At 36.5% G+C, this 23,615-nt stretch overlaps 1 protein-coding gene and 1 long non-coding RNA gene across 2 annotated transcripts; both read right to left on the bottom strand.

Moving 5' to 3' along the window:
* Nucleotides 1–5,320: 5,320 nt before the first annotated feature.
* LOC119913284 lies at nucleotides 5,321–6,250 on the bottom strand. The gene is made up of 3 exons (XR_005446428.1): nucleotides 6,086–6,250; nucleotides 5,982–6,008; nucleotides 5,321–5,560 (listed from the first exon to the last, which is right to left on the bottom strand). It is a non-coding gene; the product is annotated as an uncharacterized LOC119913284 (long non-coding RNA).
* Nucleotides 6,251–8,180: 1,930 nt separating this feature from the next.
* Nucleotides 8,181–23,533, bottom strand: LOC119911923. Its single transcript, XM_038730901.1, has 23 exons — nucleotides 23,342–23,533; nucleotides 21,790–22,028; nucleotides 21,370–21,452; nucleotides 21,037–21,112; nucleotides 20,874–20,950; nucleotides 20,504–20,591; nucleotides 20,314–20,402; nucleotides 19,950–20,022; nucleotides 19,764–19,843; nucleotides 19,398–19,493; nucleotides 19,056–19,134; nucleotides 18,881–18,960; nucleotides 18,549–18,656; nucleotides 15,788–15,883; nucleotides 15,597–15,700; nucleotides 14,495–14,603; nucleotides 14,044–14,188; nucleotides 13,940–13,966; nucleotides 11,277–11,601; nucleotides 9,607–9,715; nucleotides 9,156–9,300; nucleotides 9,052–9,078; nucleotides 8,181–8,631 (listed from the first exon to the last, which is right to left on the bottom strand). Exons 1-23 carry the CDS (start codon nucleotides 23,386–23,388, stop codon nucleotides 8,588–8,590), a joined length of 2,346 nt encoding a protein of 781 aa, XP_038586829.1. The 5' UTR covers nucleotides 23,389–23,533; the 3' UTR covers nucleotides 8,181–8,587.
* Nucleotides 23,534–23,615: the final 82 nt, after the last annotated feature.

The following is a 23,615-nucleotide window of genomic DNA, read 5'->3' as shown; positions in this document are numbered from 1 at the left end:
CAGTCAGGACTGCAGAAAAAATAATCGGTGCCAACCTGCCCTCCATTCTGTACTTATACATTTCCAGAGTCAGGAAACGGGCAGGAAACATCACTGCAGATCCATCTCACCCCGGACACAATCTGTTCCAGCTCCTCCCCTCTGGTAGGCGCTACAGAGCACTGTACTCCAAAACCAACAGACACAGAAGCAGTTTCTTCCCACAAGCCATCACTCTGATGAACAGCTGATTTCTGACTCACAGTGTCAGGAACAATTCCTGTGCAATAACCCAGTAACTCTGTCTCTAATCAGTCACCTGTTTACTGGTTTCCACTTATTATCTATTTATTCACCATTCTCTATTTCAGTACTGTTCATACTATGTCATATTGTATATACTGTATACCAATACACCTACCTCAGGTCATAAGGTCATAGGTCTTTGCACTATGCTCCATCACACTGTGTACATGTATGTGTATGTGTACCTGTATATCATATCCACCTTCAACATGTACATAATGAGAATAATAGTTTACTCTTGCATCCTTTGCACTGTGATCACCTCACTATTTGATTATTTCAATATGTCTATATTGTTTTGTTCATAGTGTGTATATTAGTGTTGTCTATACTGTAGTTTGTGTCTGATTTTATTTTATTATTGTGTTATGGTATTTTTGTACGAGTAAGCACATCATGAGAAATGTACAATCCTGAGTCAAATTCCTCGTATGCGTACACATACCTGGCAATAAAGCTGATTCTGATTCTGATACTTCATGCATGGAGCATTCAGTGATGTGTGATGTTGATCTTCAGTTACCAAAACCAATGTAATGTCAAACATTGTTTTATTTTAATCATGAAAGGGAAAATAACATAGACATGCGTACTATACTACTATACATTTAATTTGCTTGGTATAACATGATGCATTATCAATAACTTGTGAATCACAACACATGTTTACATTAAATGGTACGTTTACGACCCTATAGGGTCATATATTTGTGTGTTATATTTGTGTGTTCTGTGTTGCTCCTCACTCTCTGCTGCCTCTCTAGTTGTCCTTCCCCCCTTGCCTCTGCTGCCTGAGTGAGCAGCAGCAGATGTGCCTGATTGCTGCTTAGTCACTGGAGTTTCTGCACTTTCTTCTTGTGAGAAAGTAGTTTTTGGTTGGAGGTTTGCACTTTATTTCTCTTTATATTTGTGCGTACCTCACTCTGGTTTCCTGTCCTCTTTTGCCCTGGTTTTATTTTAAACAGTGTTCCTCTCCTCCTCCCCCGGGACTTACTGTCCGAAGGAACATAACAGGTACCAAATAGGAGCATAAACATTTTCTCATCACACATATAATAATCGGAACAGCATTCTGCTAAATAATATCAACGAAAGAAGTGAGAGTGGTGTATTGAGAAAGCAGCTACTGTGTAAGCAGAAGTGAATGAATGTGTGCAAATATTATACTACTAGTTACTAGTAGTTATTACAGTAATCAAAGTCATCATTTTAAATAATAAAAACAATCATTGACAGGGAAAGATTATTTATTAAATCCACTTTAGGCATAAATTTGGAAGTTCATGATCAAGAAGGCAGGTCAAAATGTCTTTATATTATAAGAGGCAAAATCATCTAGCTCAGCCTGAGAGTGTCAATGCCACAGAATAATAAGCCCGACAGCTGATTAAATCCACTTTAGGCATAAATTTGGAAGTTCATGATATTTGTTTCAGTGTGAAATGCCAAACAGAATCTCTTAAAGGAAAAAAATGCAGTTAAAAGGAACAATTTAGGAAAGCACTTGATGAAAAACTTACTATAATAAACAACAATGTCCTATTGAAAATAAACTGCAAATGTCGTGGACTTATTTGAGGTATTTAAATGACTATGCGTGTGGGAAAGTGGTAATTTCTAATGTAAGTTTCAAATATTGGTTAAAAAAGTCACAGAATAATAAGCCCGACAGCTGGAATGAATTACATATTAATGCTCCCAAAAATCTGCCAGTAAACTAATTTCTCTTAGTTTACTTGCAGACAACATTGCCTGGCTGTTGATTGCTGTATCTCTGATAATGGACAGGGCGACAGATGTTTTCAACTTTGTCACATGCAACAACCACCTTGTGTTGGCGACGTTTTGCAGATGAAACTTTGCAAACACTTCCACTCATATTGGAGCAAACATCATATACAGTCAGGACTGAGTTGCTGATGCACAAGTTACCATTCGGTCCAGTAGCACCTCGTACTTGCCGTCCACCACCTCTACAGATCTGATCAACTTGGCTTGCAGCAGCTTTGATGAAAGACTGCACTGGAGTTCTGCCACAGAGTCTCTTCTTCACTAGGTACCTGTGTAATGAGATCAATGTTTTACTGCATAGTTTTGAGTCCAACTTTTAGCTGTCACATTGCCACATGTTCCTGCTGTTGACTGTGGACATTTTCAACCTAGTTTGTTCCCTGTGGTACGAATCAACGGATGACTTGTTAAACTTGTTACATTTTCTACCTTGTTTGGTGTCTTTTCACACAGAAAGATATTAATGTGAAGTATAATGCATCACTAAACACCACGTGAGAACTTTGGCTTCACTCACTGGTTAGAAGAGTCTGGGACGAGAGCAAGAAAGTAAACACTGGAAGAAGATCCTGAAAATTTTAAGAAGGCAGCATACTTTAACTGGACTGAACGACGCAGGTTTGAAAACCTAACCTAAACCTTAACTCTAACATGCACAAAATATATTATAATATATATATGAGTTATTAAAGAGTATTAAAGTAGATTGTCCAACATCATTGCATGTGGATAGTACAACACAGTGAAAATTAACCTGCTGAGAACACAGATTTCAAAATGAGAAAATGAATGTGATAAAACAAGCTGCAGCTCATGCAATCAGAGTCAGAATCAGATTACTCAGATGGCAGTGGATGTTAACTATTTAGAAAACCATACTTATGTTGCATCCAGAGTCAAATATAGCACTGATATATTGTAGAATTAGGAGGAATCACATTTTACCGCAAAAAAGCAACATTTACTTATTCTTTCAAAATGAAATAATTGAATTAAACTTGTAATTCACCTTTGCCAATCCTGTGGAGAACTATAGTCGAAGTAGTCATCAAGGATGTGTCTCTGGAGAAATTCATTGTATCTTTGGTTGTTTGTCGTCATCTGACAGGGCAGTACAAAGGGTGCCAAGTTGCTGGTCCTGCGGTTGCCTTTAGAAAACGCTCCTTGCCCATTGTAAGCAAGGGCTACAGTGAAGATCATGGCAGTCAGGAGGATGACGTTCATTTTGTCTAGAATGAGTTATGAAAATAATCATAATCACACTGGCCTGAAACTTTTTGAGATAGTGTTTTGATATTTTATATACAGTCTTTTGTCTTTGGCTACTCTTGTGTGTCTGATGTAGTCCCACCATAAGTCTTGTGTTAGTTCTCTATATATTGGGCCTCACATCTAGTATCTTTGATACTACTGTCATATATAGATTTACAGGACTGATGATGAGTGAACTTTTCTAAATTAAAAATGAGTCCACAATTATTCCATCTTTTCACAAACTCAGTACTGAACTGTAGCAGTGAACATGTTCTTGGTTGTTACTGGAATATTAGGTATTGTAATGTTAGTTAGTATATGTATCTACTATCATCTTCATCTGAACCTGGCATACTGTATACTGTTTTTTTTGTTTGTTTTTTTTAATGTCATTGTTGTTTGAATATGATGAGTGAAAGTGTGTCTATATATTTAACTGTAAGTGTCTCTGTATCTATTTGTAACTGCACTGCTGCCACTTGCCAGGACACTCTTGTAGAAGAGATTTTTAATCTCAAGGAGTTTTTTTATCCTGGATAAATAAAGGTTTGAATGAATGAACTTTTTAGGTTTCCACAGCATTTTCAGTGGACAAGACACTACAGAAAAATACTCCATATGATTTGTACAGGTTCAAAATGCATTAAATTGATTTGACAGATAGAGAGAGATGTTTTCTTACCTTTCTTTGTTACTGTGTTAGTCTGGAGGGGATCAACATCAGCTGATGTTGAAGTTTTGAAAGAATGCTTCCTATTTAAACCCCCCCCCCATGTCTTGTGAACATTCGATCACAACCAATCATTTTAGGCCCAAACAAAAACCAAAACAATGTCAGAGCAATGCTTACTCTTGACCCCACATTAGGTTGCATAATGTCTACACGTTGTGCGCAATTCAACAAAAGAGTGATGTTTCCTTCACAGATTATTTTATTATAATATTTCCAGGAGTGTACTTTGTCTTTCTTAATTTTATTATCTTCTTGTGACCACTCAGACTTATTTTAGAAATCCAGACTCCTAGGTTAGGAAGCAGAGCAGATCTTCTTCAAATTTCTCAAACTGTACACATTCACCTAGAAACTTTGAATTTTTGGCTCTTGACGCAACAGTGGAGAAAGTTTTAAAAGTAATTTTTGAATTTCGAAAACAAAACAAAAAAAACACCCAAAACAAAAACACAACATAAAAGCTATGGCTGGCCAAGAGAAAGCGATGTGAGAAAAGACAGAGTAGGTGTAACTGTGGCTTTCAGTTACATCAACACATACAGTTTCAAACATGTTTTATTATTTTATTTTTACCAAAATCATTAAAAACACTGAAAAAGAATATGGAATATTTCCCAAGGAACAGTTATATTCACAATGTCTATTCACAAATTGTTGAACAGGTATAAAGGTGTCTGTAAAACTGAGTTAAAACCAGAAAGTGGAAAGAGTGTCCGCCTAATGCCGATATGAGCTATAGATGAATAACAGTAAAGAACAAACTATAGATATAATTATATATTGTTTAAAACGGTGAGGAATTACACGCATACATACATTTTGATGTAGATACATTTTGAAAAATGCCAGCAATCTCTTACACATATATAGCGCACAAAAATTAACATTAAACAAAACCCAAACTCATAAAGTCTTCATCTACGGATGATTAAGAATGTCTTGTTTAAGAAAAAAGAAAAGAATGTCTAAACTTGAAAAACAATCTCCAATGTTGACCAGGCCAGAAAACCCTTCAGTGGTCATGAAATCATTTAACAGTATAATGTTACTGTACACCTCAAACTCACATTGATTGTTGCATTATAACTTTCAGTGCACCAGTAACACTTCATATAACTCCTACGGCTTTTTCACATCAGAGATAATGACTTGTGTTGCAACCTTTCAAAAACATGCAAAGTGCACTCATGTTGCTTCATGAGTTTCTTCTTCTTTTTGTTTACTGATAACTTTTTATGGGAAGTAATAATAATAATAATAATCCTTATTTGTAGAGCACTTTTTAAAAAAACAAGTTACAAAGTACTTTAACAAGTGTAAAGACAATAATACAAAAAACACTACAAGATAAAAGCATGAAAACATAGTAGTAGAGTGTTACTGATAAATTAAGGAACCTAGCAAGGTTTATTGTGGCTTCTGCATGCATCACAGAGAGATGTTGCTGCTCTTTTCATTTGCCACATTTTGTTTTAGAAAACTGGAAATCTGTAGACTCTGTAATAATAAATATTGAGGTCAATTTCAATTGTCTAGAAATTTAGTTTTTTAAACAATTTTGTAACAGCTCCTGGACAACTTCTCAGCATCTGGCAATATGTACTCCAAATATTTTTTATAAAATGTTACAAAATACTAGGCTCTATCTGAAAAACACTCGTAACAGACTAAACATTTCCACATCTAACTGTGGATCAGACAATAATATCAGAACTCAGACATGATTTAAAAAAAAAAACAGTCATCTTATGTTTATTTCAAAGGGTCTTGAGCTTTGCCTTCAGGCAGGTGAATTGCCTTCCTTTGTAATGTCTTTAGTCTAGAACATCTACATAGCATACAGTCTGATATCTAGAGTCAAAATGTGGAAAAATCACCATTTTATCCTGTTTAAAGATTCAAGTTTTGAGTCACACACCTGCAAATGTGGGGATCCTCTTGAGTTCTGTGAAAAAGTAAATCATATTAAAACAAGTGACTATAAATTAAATACTGACCTTTATAAATTTCAGGTGTACTCACCAACGGAAGAGAGATTTTCTAATTTCTGGTGAATTTGCTCCATCATGTTTGATGTTGTAGTTCTTAGTGTACCAAAGGAGAATGAAGTGTCAACAGCTACATTATTCCAATCCCGAGATTCATCCAGGCCTGTTAGAAGAGAAACCTGTGTGTGTGTGTGAGAGAGAGTGTGTAAGGGAGAAATGTGACATTGTCAGTATATAAAATGATTTGAATTAATCTGAAATATACAGACTTGTTGATGATATATTTAACTTGCAATGAACGTGAACGTAAATGTTGAGGCTTTATTTCAGCAATGTAGATGTCTTCTTGGAGCACAAAAAAGTAATTATACTGGTTTAGCTTCCCCTAGATCTGATATTGCCTGACCTGCAGCAGAGTAGAAGCATTATGACTTACATAAATGATAAAAAGGCCAGAGGTCTGGATGTCAGAGTCCCGGGCTCACCCGCAAATCTGGATTTTTGTCCAACACATCAATGGTCTTTTTGAGTTCGTCAATTTCCTTTTGTAGTTTCTGGACCAGATCTCGTGCTTCTCTCTTTAGGGTCTGTCTCCTAAAAATAATGTACAGTACATTAGGCAGTTTAATAAAATGTAAAGTACCATGACTGCATACAGTACATTCTTATCACTGATGACTCACTAACTGTGGAGTTGTTGTTACAGTGGTGTGAAAATGTGTTTGCCCCCTTCCTGATTTCTTAGTGTTTTGCATCTATGTCACACTGAAATGTTTCAGATCATCAAAACATTTTAGTTTTAGACAAATATAACCGGAGTAAATACAAAAAGCCGTTTTTACAAGAGGATTTTATTTATTATGGGAAAAAAGCTATCCAAACCTACCTGGCCCTATGTGAAAAAGTAATTGCACCCTAAACCTAATAACTGGTTGTGCCACTCTTGGCAGGAACAACTGCCATCAAGAGTTTTCCGTCATTCGCAATGAGTCTTTCACATCTCTGGAAAGGAATTTATGACAACTCTTCTTTTCAGAAAAAGGAGTCTCAGACTATTTCAACACACACAATCATGCAGAAGGTAAAGAGAACTGTTGCAGCATGTATCAGATCACTCACCATCACTAAATTATGTTTATGTGTGAGTGAGGAGTGTAAATGAGTGTTTGTGAAGACACTACTTGCTCATGGACCTGGCATACTGTATACTGTAAAGGCTAGAAACTTTAAAAGTTAAGGGTGGATGGTCTGGAAACTTCAGAGAAAATGCCAGGCCAAGAGAAAGCAAGAACTTCTGAAACTGATGTGATAAAAGACAGAGTTGGTGTAACTGTGGCTTTCAATTACATCAACACATACAGTTTCAAACATATTTTATTATTTTATTTTGACCAAAATCATTAAAAACACTGAAAAAGAATTTTGAAAAAAATATAGAAAATATTTCCCAAGTAACAGTTATATTCACGTTGTCTATTCACAAAGTGTTAAACAGGTATAAAAGTGTCTGAGTTAAAACCAGAAAGTGGAAAGAGTGTCCGCCTAATGCCGATATGAGCTATAGATGAATAACAGTAAAGAGCAAACTATAGATATAAACACATTGTTTGAAACGGTGAGGAATTACACACATACATTTTGACGTAGATACATTTTGAAAAATGCCAGCAATCTCTTACACATATATAGCACACAAAATTAACATTAAACAAAACCCAAACTCATAAAGTCTTCATCTACGGATGATTAAGAATGTCTTGTTTAAGAAAAAAGAAAAGAATGTCTAAACTTGAAAAACAATCTCCGATGTTGACCAGGCCAGAAAACCCTTCAGTGGTCATGAAATCATTTAACAGTAAAATGTTACTGTACACCTCAAACTCACATTGATTGTTGCATTATAACTTTCAGTGCACCAGTAACACTTCATATGACTCCTACGGCTTTTTCACATCAGAGATAATCAGGGGATCAGAGTTTAACTCATTTTGAATAAGATGTGGACTGAAATATGGGAAAACTTCACCACTGAACGAACACTCAGTAAACGAGTAGAAGTGAGATTGAGCCGTCACATCGTAGAAGGACACAAGACCTTCCTCGTAATCCACAAACACTCCCACCTTGATTTCATGCATGAAAAAGCATGAATTAATTCAGGCCAAACAACTGACCAGTGGTGTAGTAATGTTTGCAATTATCATTACAACACTTGGAATTCAACAGAATGCCATGTGTTGCAACCTTTCAAAAACATGCAAAGTGCACTCATGTTGCTTCATGAGTTTCTTCTTCTTTTTGTTTACTGATAACTTTTTATGGGAAGTAATAATAATAATAATAATCCTTATTTGTAGAGCACTTTTTAAAAAAACAAGTTACAAAGTACTTTAACAAGTGTAAAGACAATAATACAAAAAACACTACAAGATAAAAGCATGAAAACATAGTAGTAGAGTGTTACTGATAAATTAAGGAACCTAGCAAGGTTTATTGTGGCTTCTGCATGCATCACAGAGAGATGTTGCTGCTCTTTTCATTTGCCACATTTTGTTTTAGAAAACTGGAAATCTGTAGACTCTGTAATAATAAATATTGAGGTCAATTTCAATTGTCTAGAAATTTAGTTTTTTAAACAATTTTGTAACAGCTCCTGGACAACTTCTCAGCATCTGGCAATATGTACTCCAAATATTTTTTATAAAATGTTACAAAATACTAGGCTCTATCTGAAAAACACTCGTAACAGACTAAACATTTCCACATCTAACTGTGGATCAGACAATAATATCAGAACTCAGACATGATTTAAAAAAAAAACAGTCATCTTATGTTTATTTCAAAGGGTCTTGAGCTTTGCCTTCAGGCAGGTGAATTGCCTTCCTTTGTAATGTCTTTAGTCTAGAACATCTACATAGCATACAGTCTGATATCTAGAGTCAAAATGTGGAAAAATCACCATTTTATCCTGTTTAAAGATTCAAGTTTTGAGTCACACACCTGCAAATGTGGGGATCCTCTTGAGTTCTGTGAAAAAGTAAATCATATTAAAACAAGTGACTATAAATTAAATACTGACCTTTATAAATTTCAGGTGTACTCACCAACGGAAGAGAGATTTTCTAATTTCTGGTGAATTTGCTCCATCATGTTTGATGTTGTAGTTCTTAGTGTACCAAAGGTGAATGAAGTGTCAACAGCTACATTATTCCAATCCCGAGATTCATCCAGGCCTGTTAGAAGAGAAACCTGTGTGTGTGTGAGAGAGAGTGTGTGTAAGGGAGAAATGTGACATTGTCAGTATATAAAATGATTTGAATTAATCTGAAATATACAGACTTGTTGATGATATATTTAACTTGCAATGAACGTGAACGTAAATGTTGAGGCTTTATTTCAGCAATGTAGATGTCTTCTTGGAGCACAAAAAAGTAATTATACTGGTTTAGCTTCCCCTAGATCTGATATTGCCTGACCTGCAGCAGAGTAGAAGCATTATGACTTACATAAATGATAAAAAGGCCAGAGGTCTGGATGTCAGAGTCCCGGGCTCACCTGCAAATCTGGATTTTTGTCCAACACATCAATGGTCTTTTTGAGTTCGTCAATTTCCTTTTGTAGTTTCTGGACCAGATCTCGTGCTTCTCTCTTTAGGGTCTGTCTCCTAAAAATAATGTACAGTACATTAGGCAGTTTAATAAAATGTAAAGTACCATGACTGCATACAGTACATTCTTATCACTGATGACTCACTAACTGTGGAGTTGTTGTTACAGTGGTGTGAAAATGTGTTTGCCCCCTTACTGATTTCTTAGTGTTTTGCATCTTTGTCACACTGAAATGTTTCAGATCATCAAAACATTTTAGTTTTAGACAAATATAACCGGAGTAAATACAAAAAGCCGTTTTTACAAGAGGATTTTATTTATTATGGGAAAAAAGCTATCCAAACCTACCTGGCCCTATGTGAAAAAGTAATTGCACCCTAAACCTAATAACTGGTTGTGCCACTCTTGGCAGGAACAACTGCCATCAAGAGTTTTCCGTCATTCGCAATGAGTCTTTCACATCTCTGGAAAGGAATTTATGACAACTCTTCTTTTCAGAAAAAGGAGTCTCAGACTATTTCAACACACACAATCATGCAGAAGGTAAAGAGAACTGTTGCAGCATGTATCAGATCACTCACCATCACTAAATTATGTTTATGTGTGAGTGAGGAGTGTAAATGAGTGTTTGTGAAGACGCTACTTGCTCATGGACCTGGCATACTGTATACTGTAAAGGCTAGAAACTTTAAAAGTTAAGGGTGGATGGTCTGGAAACTTCAGAGAAAATGCCAGGCCAAGAGAAAGCAAGAACTTCTGAAACTGATGTGATAAAAGACAGAGTTGTGTAACTGTGGCTTTCAATTACATCAACACATACAGTTTCAAACATATTTTATTATTTTATTTTGACCAAAATCATTAAAAACACTGAAAAAGAATTTTGAAAAAAATATAGAAAATATTTCCCAAGTAACAGTTATATTCACGTTGTCTATTCACAAAGTGTTAAACAGGTATAAAAGTGTCTGAGTTAAAACCAGAAAGTGGAAAGAGTGTCCGCCTAATCCGATATGAGCTATAGATGAATAACAGTAAAGAGCAAACTATAGATATAAACACATTGTTTGAAACGGTGAGGAATTACACACATACATTTTGACGTAGATACATTTTGAAAAATGCCAGCAATCTCTTACACATATATAGCACACAAAAATTAACATTAAACAAAACCCAAACTCATAAAGTCTTCATCTACGGATGATTAAGAATGTCTTGTTTAAGAAAAAAGAAAAGAATGTCTAAACTTGAAAAACAATCTCCGATGTTGACCAGGCCAGAAAACCCTTCAGTGGTCATGAAATCATTTAACAGTATAATGTTACTGTACACCTCAAACTCACATTGATTGTTGCATTATAACTTTCAGTGCACCAGTAACACTTCATATAACTCCTACGGCTTTTTCACATCAGAGATAATCAGGGGATCAGAGTTTAACTCATTTTGAATAAGATGTGGACTGAAATATGGGAAAACTTCACCACTGAACGAACACTCAGTAAACGAGTAGAAGTGAGATTGAGCCGTCACATCGTAGAAGGACACAAGACCTTCCTCGTAATCCACAAACACTCCCACCTTCTGAGGTTTCACTGTCAGGGACAGGCTGACGGTGGTGCTGTCAGGGCTGCGTACTTTTCATCTTCATAATGTACAGTAACCCAGTAACCATTATCTGGGGTCAGCGAGAGTTTCCCTTTGCGGTTTGCATCACGTCTTGCCACACCCAGATCCCATCCTGTCTTTTTACTGACATCCACCTCCCAGTATGACTTTCCAGAGGACAACCTGTTGAGCCCAAGGACGCTGCCAAACATGTCAAACCTCTCTGGAGCATCAGGAACTTTCTGGTTCTTTGCTCCATCCCTCACTTTCTTCCCATCGGCAGAAAGAACAAGGCATCGATGTGCAGTGGTTGGGTCCAGCTTTACATCCACTGCAGTTGAACAGAAAACAATAGAATAATGGAAATAGAATCATGTTGCACTACATAGAGAGACCTTTCGGTGTCGATGAAAAACGCCTAAATATATAAAAACTTAGTCATTTTAACTACCATGATTTCAAACCATGTTTCTGGAAACCTAAAAAAAACTTAAGGATAGCATTGATTAGAAACAGTTACAACTGAAAGGCACAGACAAATGTCACTGCATATATCCTTGACGTCTAACAAACACGAAGAATTCATTTCTTCCTGGTAAAACATTTTCAAATTGTTCTTAAAAGTTTGAAACCGGCATTGATTGGGCTCATTTATGAAGGCTTTGCTATTATAATGGCGGATGAACGGCCGTTAGTAAAACCATCAATTGACTGATTGAATGGGAGACTCACAGCAGAGAGGGGAATATGGACGTGATATAAAAACTGTCTCTGATCATGAAGCCTAATGTTTAAGATTTTTCCCCCGCTGTCTCTTCTGACTGACTACTTTCTGTGACACTTTGTGGCAGGGTTACATAAATTATCTTGATTTCATGCATGAAAAAGCATGAATTAATTCAGGCCAAACAACTGACCAGTGGTGTAGTAATGTTTGCAATTATCATTACAACACTTGGAATTCAACAGACTGCCATGTGTTGCAACCTTTCAAAAACATGCAAAGTGCACTCATGTTGCTTCATTGACCTGTCCCTAACCTGAGTTTCTTCTTCTTTTTGTTTACTGATAACTTTTTATGGGAAGTGGTAGAGTGTTACTGATAAATTAAGGAACCTAGCAAGGTTTATTGTGGCTTCTGCATGCATCACAGAGAGATTTTGCAATTATCTAGAAATTTAGTTTTTTGTCTGAGTATCCTGAGTCCTAATGCCGATATGAGCTATAGATGAATAACAGTAAAGAGCAAACTATAGATATAAACACATTGTTTAAAATGGTGAGGAATTACACGCATACATACATTTTGAAGTAGATACATTTTGAAAAATGCCAGCAATCTCTTACACATATATAGCACACAAAAATTAACATTAAACAAAACCCAAACTCATAAAGTCGTCTACGGATGATTAAGAATGTCTTGTTTAAGAAAAAAGAAAAGAATGTCTAAACTTGAAAAACAATCTCCGATGTTGACCAGGCCAGAAAACCCTTCAGTGGTCATGAAATCATTTAACAGTATAATGTTACTGTACACCTCAAACTCACATTGATTGTTGCATTATAACTTTCAGTGCACCAGTAACACTTCATATAACTCCTACGGCTTTTTCACATCAGAGATAATCAGGGGATCAGAGTTTAACTCATTTTGAATAAGATGTGGACTGAAATATGGGAAAACTTCACCACTGAACGAACACTCAGTAAACGAGTAGAAGTGAGATTGAGCCGTCACATCGTAGAAGGACACAAGACCTTCCTCGTAATCCACAAACACTCCCACCTTGATTTCATGCATGAAAAAGCATGAATTAATTCAGGCCAAACAACTGACCAGTGGTGTAGTAATGTTTGCAATTATCATTACAACACTTGGAATTCAACAGAATGCCATGTGTTGCAACCTTTCAAAAACATGCAAAGTGCACTCATGTTGCTTCATGAGTTTCTTCTTCTTTTTGTTTACTGATAACTTTTTATGGGAAGTAATAATAATAATAATAATAATCCTTATTTGTAGAGCACTTTTTAAAAAAACAAGTTACAAAGTACTTTAACAAGTGTAAAGACAATAATACAAAAAACACTACAAGATAAAAGCATGAAAACATAGTAGTAGAGTGTTACTGATAAATTAAGGAACCTAGCAAGGTTTATTGTGGCTTCTGCATGCATCACAGAGAGATGTTGCTGCTCTTTTCATTTGCCACATTTTGTTTTAGAAAACTGGAAATCTGTAGACTCTGTAATAATAAATATTGAGGTCAATTTCAATTGTCTAGAAATTTAGTTTTTTAAACAATTTTGTAACAGCTCCTGGACAACTTCTCAGCATCTGGCAATATGTACTCCAAATATTTTTTATAAAATGTTACAAAATACTAGGCTCTATCTGAAAAACACTCGTAACAGACTAAACATTTCCACATCTAACTGTGGATCAGACAATAATATCAGAACTCAGACATGATTTAAAAAAAAAAACAGTCATCTTATGTTTATTTCAAAGGGTCTTGAGCTTTGCCTTCAGGCAGGTGAATTGCCTTCCTTTGTAATGTCTTTAGTCTAGAACATCTACATAGCATACAGTCTGATATCTAGAGTCAAAATGTGGAAAAATCACCATTTTATCCTGTTTAAGATTCAAGTTTTGAGTCACACACCTGCAAATGTGGGGATCCTCTTGAGTTCTGTGAAAAAGTAAATCATATTAAAACAAGTGACTATAAATTAAATACTGACCTTTATAAATTTCAGGTGTACTCACCAACGGAAGAGAGATTTTCTAATTTCTGGTGAATTTGCTCCATCATGTTTGATGTTGTAGTTCTTAGTGTACCAAAGGAGAATGAAGTGTCAACAGCTACATTATTCCAATCCCGAGATTCATCCAGGCCTGTTAGAAGAGAAACCTGTGTGTGTGTGAGAGAGAGTGTGTGTAAGGGAGAAATGTGACATTGTCAGTATATAAAATGATTTGAATTAATCTGAAATATACAGACTTGTTGATGATATATTTAACTTGCAATGAACGTGAACGTAAATGTTGAGGCTTTATTTCAGCAATGTAGATGTCTTCTTGGAGCACAAAACAGTAATTATACTGGTTTAGCTTCCCCTAGATCTGATATTGTCTGACCTGCAGCAGAGTAGAAGCATTATGACTTACATAAATGATAAAAAGGCCAGAGGTTTGGATGTCAGAGTCTCGGGCTCACCTGCAAATCTGGATTTTTGTCCAACACATCAATGGTCTTTTTGAGTTTGTCAATTTCCTTTTGCAGTTTCTGGACCAGATCTCGTGCTTCTCTCTTTAGGATCTGTCTCCTAAAAATAATGTACAGTACATTAGGCAGTTTAATAAGCATGAACTGCCTGTTTAAGGTCATGCCACACTATCCCAATTGGATTTAAATCTGGACTTTGACTAGGCCACTCCAAAAGCTTCATTTTGTTTTGTTTTTTGAGCCATTCAGAGGTGGACTTGCTGATGTGTTTCAGAAAATTGTGAGTGCACTTGTACTTGAGGTAGAGAGCAGAATTCATGGTTCCATCAATTATAGCAAGTCGTCCAGGTCATGAAGCAGCAAAGCAGCCCCAGAACATCACACTACCACGGCCATGTTTGACTGCTGTTATGATGTTCTTTTTATTAAATGCTGTGTTGATTTTACGCTAGATTTAACAGGACGCACACCTTTCAAAAAGTTAAACATTTGTCTCGTCATTTCACAAAATATTTTCCTTAAAGTCTTGGGGATCATTAAGATGTATTTCAGCAGTGGTTTCCGCCTTGAAACTCTCCCACAGATGCCATTTTTGCCCAGTCTCTTTCTTATTGTTGAATCATGGACACTGATCTTAACTGTTGTTGATGCGCTCTTGGAGTAATTTTGGTAGGCTGGCCACTCGTGGGAAGGCTCACCACTGTTCCAAGTTTTCTCTATTTGTGGATCATGGCTCTCACCGTGGTTTGCTGGAGTCCCAAAGCCTTAGAAATGGCAATTGTAACTCTTCCTAGACTGATAGGTGTAAACAACTTTGTTTCTCATCTGTTTCTTTATATCATGGGATGTGATGTGTTGCTTTTTCAGATCTTTTAGCCTACTTCACTTTGTCAGAAATGTTATATTTTGATGATTCAACAGGTCTGGCAGTAAGCAGGCCTGGGTGTGGCAAATTAAATTGAACCCAGCTTTCCAAAAAAAGGTTGTTTATATTAAAAATTGTTTGATGATCTGAAATATTTTGGTGTGACAAAGGAAAGGAGCAAAGACTTTTTCACAGCACTGTATATCACAGTTACTGGTTTATACCGACCTCTCCTCGAGAGGTTGAAGGGCTTTCTGCCGAGCGTCCTCCACCACTCTCGACACCTCTGAGAACACATTGTTGATCTCCAGCCATTCAGTATCCAAGCTGCCCTGAAAGGAGCAATAGACAGTGACGATGTTAAAAAAATATTTATCAAAACCAAAATTAAAAAGTTTAAAAAACCTGCTGCAGGTTACCTTGCTGGCCTTTACAGAGGATCTGACTTCAGCAATCTTTTGTTGTCTCATCTGGATTTTCTGTTGTAAATCAGCACTTATCCTGTCTTGCCTTGCCTGGATGAAGACAAAAAGCACTTACATTAGTATGCACATGTAAGTACTGACAGCATTGCTGAATGAAAAGTGGACTGATGAAGCCTGTATCCAATAAACACTGAGTGGATAAATTTGAGGTGTTTAAAAGATTACAAAGTTTAAAATACCCAATACAGTCTAACAAGACTAAGAGTTTTCAGCCATGCTAGCATTTAGATTTTTTTGTTCCTTCATTCCTTCTGATTATTAAAAGTTTTGTTAACATTTGTGGTAAAAGCGGATGAATTATCTTGATTTCATGAATGAAAAAGCGTGTATGCTGTTGTACATACATGTATATCATCTAACACACGGTATACATTGCCGTTTAAGAATGAAAGGCTTTAGAATGCTTGTGGGCAACCTATGTGCTGCTTCTTCTGTTGAAGTTATCCAGCCACTCAGGGCCAGCCAACCCATTCTTTAACTATATTTTAAGTTGTTTTTTCAGGTGGGTAAAATCACAAAGCACTTCACATCTTATTAGTAGTGTACTGTTGAGACAATGAGATAAATGTGAAGAAAAGGACACTGGAAGCAATTGGTTCTGGTTCTTGGGGGGCCTTCATAGATACTGTTTGACTGCCTGAGACATATACAAGCCATATAGTAAAATCACCCGTGCTTTAACTCTTTAACTGTGTTTTAAGACTGATAATTGTTGACTTCTTAGCTCAGATTGCAGAAGTACAAAATTAAAGTAAGAAAGATGTTTTCCTTGATATACTGTTTTATATTTTAATAATATTTATTTTAATGTGTCGTCGCAGTCTTTTGTGTTCTGACTCTTGCTTGGCCTCCAGAGACCCATGGTTGTACATGATCACATTTCAGATTAGATGTTGATCCAGTAAAGACGAAGTGAAAGTCCGCTCTTGCTGGCAATTCGACCCTTCTGATTAAAAACGAATATCTCACACACATGAGTAAAGGCGTGAAATGAGGTGTGAAAATAAGAAGAGTGTCAAGAGTTTTCATTTTTTAAATCCATATTGTTTGAATTTATAATATTCATTAATACATTTTAAAACTTGTTTTTTGAGATAACATATTTATCCATATTATGTATCCCCTGATGATGAATAATTGGTTTGATCATCAAAGAAGGCACTTTTTACTAATGTGACATCAACAGTTGTGAAGAGACAAGCATCTTCATTTTGTGACTATAGGAGCAGGGGAGGCTTTTGAAGTCAGAAAGAGATGAGGAGAATAGAATGAGTGTTGACATGAATTAATTTAAAGTATTCTGCATTTGGAGTGATACATTTAAAACAGACTTTCATTTGTGCATGCTTTTAAGATTATGTAAGAGAAGAGATGTTCATTTATTTTGTTTGAGAAGTGTGGCCTACTATGTTTGGCCTTTATGCGTTAAACATTTAAAGGATTATACTAACATGAGTTAGAGAGACCTGCATGATATGTTTTATTACCTTATTTGGAGAATTGTTTCTGAACTGAGGCAAAGGTGTGTTACAATTACTGGACAGAAGGACCATCTACCCATAAAAGGAAAAGTAATGTAAAAACCAATCAATGTGATGATCAAGTGCTAATAGCCAATGATTGTTTGATAAAAGGGTGGGGTCCTCCCTGTCTATTTCTTCATGTAAGTTGCTGACCTTAGAGCTCTGCGCGAACTTTTTGGGGCTTGTTAAAATTACATAAGTTTCTCTTTGGGCGGATGCCTTAAGAAAACTAGAAATTATCATCTAATTAATGTCTTCATTTTCTTCCCCCTCTTCTGGTCTGGTAAGTTAGTATTTACTTACTTTAACATCAACACTGCCTACATTAACACACCTCATTACAGATAACCAGCAAACTGTTCATTTCAGGTTATGTGTTCAGTGCCCTACTCTCTGAAATCTTAAGCGAGAGAGGAGGAGGGTTTGACTAGGGAACTTGAAATTCAATACAGACGGTCAGGCCAGTATCTAGTTTGTTATCAGAGGTTGCCCTTTTTCCTAAGTAGTATCTGAATTCATAATGCACTAAGGGCGCCTGGAGATGGTGACCCGAGGGAGCGGGGTTCCTTGTTTTGGGCCACTTGTTGCTACAGTACCCTTACTGACGTAGTTGTCATGCCTGTGTAGAACTGCACTGTATTTAGTTAGGTTACATTGTTTCAGTTAGCTACCAGCTAAGATTAGCTTAGCTTAATTTACACATTAACCGTGAAGACCTAAAGACCTTAACCAAACACTTGTCAGATCTTTCAGCCAGTTAACGTGGACTTACTGAAAGAATAACCTTATTAAATATGGTGCATAGCCCACAAGCTGAGGGCACATGCTCACACGGACAAAGCGAACATGCAAATATCCGCTATTACTCTAATACTAAATAACTGCCACATTGTTTATTTTCTTTAAACATAGTTCTATTATTCTTCTACAATTTGCATCTGTTTATTCCATATTTGTATATTTTTACATAGATTTATTTCAACTGCAGGTTTGTCTATGTCTAGCAATCACCATAGCAAATTCCTCGTATTTGTAAAATACTACTTTGCAATGAAGATCTTTCTTATTCTGAGATATTTCAGTCTAGGCCAAAGTGGTGGAGTGACTGATCGACAAATTTAAATTTCAATTGCCGGTTGAATATTGACAATAAATACAACTTCACTTAGTACCTGTAGAAGTTTTTGAGCCTCCCTCTCTTTCTTAATCTCTTTCTCTGTTGGTCTGACAGCTGTTTCCTGAGCCGTGGTTGTTGGAACATCCCAGATCAGTTGTCCCACCTAAAGGATGAAAGCACCAAACGGTAATATAATGAGAAACCTACAGTGCAACTTCAGAGGACTGTCAGAAATTGAACTATTAATGAAGATACATTTGAAAGTGGTGCAGGGTTACAAAAAAAGAAGTCTGTCCACTAGGTAAAAACAGATGCATCTGGACAGTTGTTAAGAAGTCATTCACAGGATGAAACTGGATTTTTAAACCAGTCAAGACTCTGCTGTACCTGCTGTGCACCAGCTGAGAAATCAAGTGCTCGACGTGTTTTGGTGGCGGTTTGATGAGAGGGCTGTTGAGTTTCAGACACTGTAGAGAAAGAAGATGGTCACTGTTAAACAAAGCTGCATTGTTTTTCTAAGTAGTATTACCTGTTATGAATAAACTATAATTAAAATGCATACATGATGTGGTCGTCTCTATAGCTGCTTCTGTGGCTGCGGGCATCATTTGGGTGGTGGAGTATGGAGGCAAAGCCACATTCTGTCAGAGAGAGGTGGAAGAGGTGGAAGATATGTATAGTTTCTGACACTGCAGTTTATATTAATCAAACTAAATTTGTTTTAAAAATCCTAAACATTTACTATTAGATTAGATAGAGTCCAACAAGACTACAGTCATGCTAGCAGCTCTGTGCCACTGCACATTGGCACAACAAGCGTGGAGGACTAAGTGATCAACTAATAGACTGAAAGCTAGTTTTGCTTAAGAAAATAAAATAATTTGCACTATTAAAAGTTCAGTACCTTTAATAGCTTTTGAGCCTCCCTCTCTTCCTCCTTTTTTGGGACTGTTGTTTCCTGAGCTGTGGTTGTTGGAAGATCCCAGACCAGTGGCTCCACCTAAAGGATGAAAACACTTAGTGCAAGCTGGACAAGATCATAATATAATGATGCATCTGATCCACATACAGTATAACTTCACTGTCATCTTATTGATTTATTAATGAAGAAACAATTGAAAGTGGTGCAAGGTTACTAAAAATAATTATATTAAACAGGTAAAAATGCGTATATATGCATCTGGATGGTTGTACTTAAGAGTCCATTCACAGGATGAAACTGGATTTACTCTGCAGCAACACATTTAAACCCGTCGAGAATCTGCTGTACCTGCTGTGCAGCAGCAGAGAAATCAAGCCCTCGACAAGCTTTGGTGGTACTTTGATGAGAGTGCTGTGGAGTTTCAAATACTGAAGAGAAAGAAGATGGTCACTGTCAAATAAATCTGCTTTGAATCATTTCTACATGTTATTTCTTTTCTTGTCCTGTTATGAGTTAACACTTTATAGAGCATACATGATTTGTTTGTCTCCTTCACTGCAGGATTATTTTGGTTGCTGGGGGTCTGTGACACTGGCATCTTGAAAGGCTGTCAGAGGAAAGTGGAAGATTTTATAAATTTTACTCAACTTATTTTGCTAATTTTTTCTGTGCACTCAGTATTTCCATTACATTTTAACTTGTTTTTACAAATATATTGGTATCCTGTATTATCTCTTAATCGGTTTTGTATAATGGACAGCAACATGTCAGCTAAAATAATCATCTCTATTTGGCCTGAACTGATCATGCAAAAAAGTGATGCTTGCTACAAGACAGGGTTTCAGAAAAAGCAAACATTAATGTCCACATGCTTAAAAAAGTTGAGAATCTGCCGTACCTGCTGTGCACCCGTGGAGAAATCATGCGCTTGATCAACTTTGTCAAAGTTGGTGGCTGTTTGATGAGAGCGCTGTGGAGTTTCAAAAACTGAAGGCAAAGAACATGGACACTGTGAAACAAAGCTCCTTTGAACAGTTTCCACATGTTATTCCTGTTATGTTCCTGTTATATACAGTTATAGAGCATACATGATTTGCTTGTCTGCTTCATCATGACCTCTGAGGCGTCAGGATTCGCTTGGGTGCTGAGGGTCTGTGACACCGGCATCACAAATGGCTGTCAGAGAAAAGTGGAAGATAAGACATCATGGGTGTTATTCATGAAAGCTTTGCTTACTCCTCCTGATCACTCAATTTTTTCATGACACTTTAATCAGTTTTTACAAACACATTAACATATCCTATAATGTTGATTGTCCATCAACCAGTTTTGTGTAACATACAAGAAGTCAGGAATTGATTTTGCAATAAAAATAGGATTACAAAAATGAAAGGCAAACATAACAATTCTTTAGAGCAGAATGCATGATTGTTTAAACATGTCAGAAATCTGTTGTACCTGTTCACTACTGGAGAAATCAAGTGCTCGATGAGTTTGGTTTGAGTCTGTGGACAAGTGCTGTTGGGTTTCAAACACTGTAGAGAAAGAAGATGGTCTCTGGTAAACAAAGCTGCTTTGCTTTTCCAAGTGTTATTTCCTGTTAAAAATCTATAATGCATACATGATGTGAACATCTGCATTAGTGCGGCATCTGTTGTAATCATTTGGGTGGTGAGGTTTGGAGACACAGGCACATTCTGTGTGAGAGAGAGATGGGAGTTAAATTACAGTGTGTTTCTAGCTTAAATAAATATTACTTCTTTATTTAAAAAAAATAAAAAAAATAACCTATTCTTTAAAGTTTAGAAACACTGCTGTCTTGCATTAACTTAAACTATAACTTTATTATCCATAACAATGTTTGTATAACAGATGAATTTTTTTTTACTGAATTTATGCATTTTTTTAAGTCAGTCACATGTTGGGCCAATATAATCTCATTTTGCTTGAATACCTCCTTCCTGACTTGAGAGCTGTTAATTGGTCCGCTGTCCTGAGGTTCGTCCCATAGATTTCTCCAGACGTTCTGTTCAACCACTAAAACAAGACATTTTTCCGTTTTGTAAATGGTCTCTTTGAAGGTGTAAAACAAATGTGTGGTTCATTGTGCTGTGCAGTGAAATGGAGTTAACACTCATATGGGGGTGAAAATAATGACAGAATTGCCTTTCAGGCTTTCTTAAATGCACTTGATCCTTTCTGTGAAACAAGTATTGCCATTGCAGAGTAAACATTTATTTTAATGAGGCAAATTTTATTGTTATTTCCTACATTTAAACATATGCAGCAGGTGAATTAGAGGCTCCAGTGATACACACAGTAGCCTTTGTAATTATGGACTATGTATGGACACAATCAGCTGTGTGCTACTCACCAGACTTGATAGAAGGGGTGAAAATATTGGTAAAAGGCTCTTCTACTTTGATTGAAGGTCCCAGGTATGTATATTTCGGTAGGTAACTCCTTCTGAACTGTTCACTTTCAGGGATCCTCATCCCCTTTTGTGTGCACCCCATCTTCCCCTGGTGAGTCCTCAGGCCCTGGTAGGTCGTAACTTTGGACCATCCGCAGCAGTTGCAAACCTGGAGGCTCATGTTAGATATTGTACCAAACCTGGACACAAATGTGACATGATGTTTATTTTTACAGTGACCAATAACAGTGTTGTTTTTGTTTATTGTTGAAAGCATTCAATTTTATTTTTTGGGGCTGAAAGAAATTATTTTCAATCATTGTCCACAACAGGCTTTGTGGTCAGTCCAATGCAGCACTGTACTAATTCACATTTTAAGTTGCAAAGGTTTTGTACTAGGAAAGTACACATTTTTAGTACAAATATACTTTGTTTTGACATTGTTTTACCTATTTCTCTGCTTCACTTTAAAATCAGCACATCTGGCCCAAAGCTTTATCAGGGACAATTTGATAAGAAATGACACACCCAATTCAAAGATAAGATCAATTTATTACTTTAATTTCAATGTTGATTTATTTGATAACTGTGCTGTTTGCAACATGGGTGTAGGACTGAGATTAGACAGTGATTAGTCTCCCTCTAGTGGTAATGTACAGTACATAGTAGCAGGCTATCAACTCCTTCCTGCTATAAACTACACAAACACAACCAGAGCAAACCATGTCAGTGTCGTAAAGAGGTATTCCTGAAATGGGATTGAACTTTTAAGTGAGTAGGTATAGATAGATCAAACTTCATTGTCTCTGGAGGGAAATTTAGCAATGGTAACATTGCTTAAACGTTATTTCTTTTCGTCAAACTAACTGGATGTTGGACTAGAATGACTGAACATTAACTCAAGTAAGCAGTAGAACAACGTCTGAAACTTTCATTAGAGGAAACTTATTTCATGGAGAAAAAAAACAGCCTGTACACACTCCCCTCTGTTCCGTGTACACACCTTGAAACCTGTGGTTTACCACAAATATTTGCATTGCTGCCCAGCCCAGCACGTTTTCAGTCTTTTACTGTCACGCACTATCGTTTAATTAGTTTGCCCTGCTAATCATAGTGTTGTACAACCTGGGTAACTGCAGACCTTTATGTAGCCTATTGGTCACACTGAAATCGTTTATTGACACATTTGGTTAAATAAAGTAGCTATACTGACCTCAAATAACAATAATAATAATGTGATAGTTTTTGCTCCTCCCTGTCATTCTCCTTTATTGTTTCCTGTGTTGTGGTAGCTGAAAGCTTCTGGGCTTAAATAAAAATCTAAATAATTTATTTCACAGGTTTAACGGTTTTAATATTATCTTCTTCTTCAACAGAACATTATGATTTTATACAAACAGGTAAATAAGTCACTGAACCTCTAACCCGTTATGTGTTGTGTTGCATCATAACTCTAGAAGACATCTCACAGCACTTTCAACATCAAAATCAGATTAGATCTCCAGCTGCTTACCTTGCGCTCTCTAACGTCGATGCTCCTCTGTGTGACATGCATTTCATTGCAGTCTCGCCTTAAATGTGTTCATCGGGCTGTTTCACTTTCGCTTCAGCCAAAAGCATTCTGATGTTTTCCTGTAATCCTCTCTTATCCCAAATACCAGAACTGCTTAAAAATGTAGGCCTACATGATGTCTGACATGTTGATCTGAAGGAATTTAATCAACCAAGAGAAGAGAGTACCGGTCCGGAGTCAGTAATAGTGTTAATAATGAGTCTCATGCACAGAA

Source organism: Micropterus salmoides, unplaced genomic scaffold (genome assembly GCF_014851395.1).
Source record: "Micropterus salmoides isolate LMB-PRFRI ecotype aquatic unplaced genomic scaffold, ASM1485139v1 Ms_hic_scaffold_2, whole genome shotgun sequence".
In the NCBI taxonomy this organism is placed as follows: domain Eukaryota; kingdom Metazoa; phylum Chordata; class Actinopteri; order Centrarchiformes; family Centrarchidae; genus Micropterus; species Micropterus salmoides.
This window is presented reverse-complemented; position numbering and strand designations above follow the sequence as displayed.

Coding starts and splice junctions, on each gene's coding strand:
- LOC119911923 (XM_038730901.1), bottom strand. CDS start 23,388: ATGAAATGCATGTCACACAGAGGAGCATCGACGTTAGAGAGCGCAAG. Junction 13,967..14,043: donor AGAAAATCTCTCTTCCGTTG/GTGAGTACACCT, acceptor ACTTTTTCACAG/AACTCAAGAGGATCCCCACA. Junction 8,632..9,051: donor GAGGATCCCCACATTTGCAG/GTGTGTGACTCA, acceptor TTATTATTACAG/AGTCTACAGATTTCCAGTTT.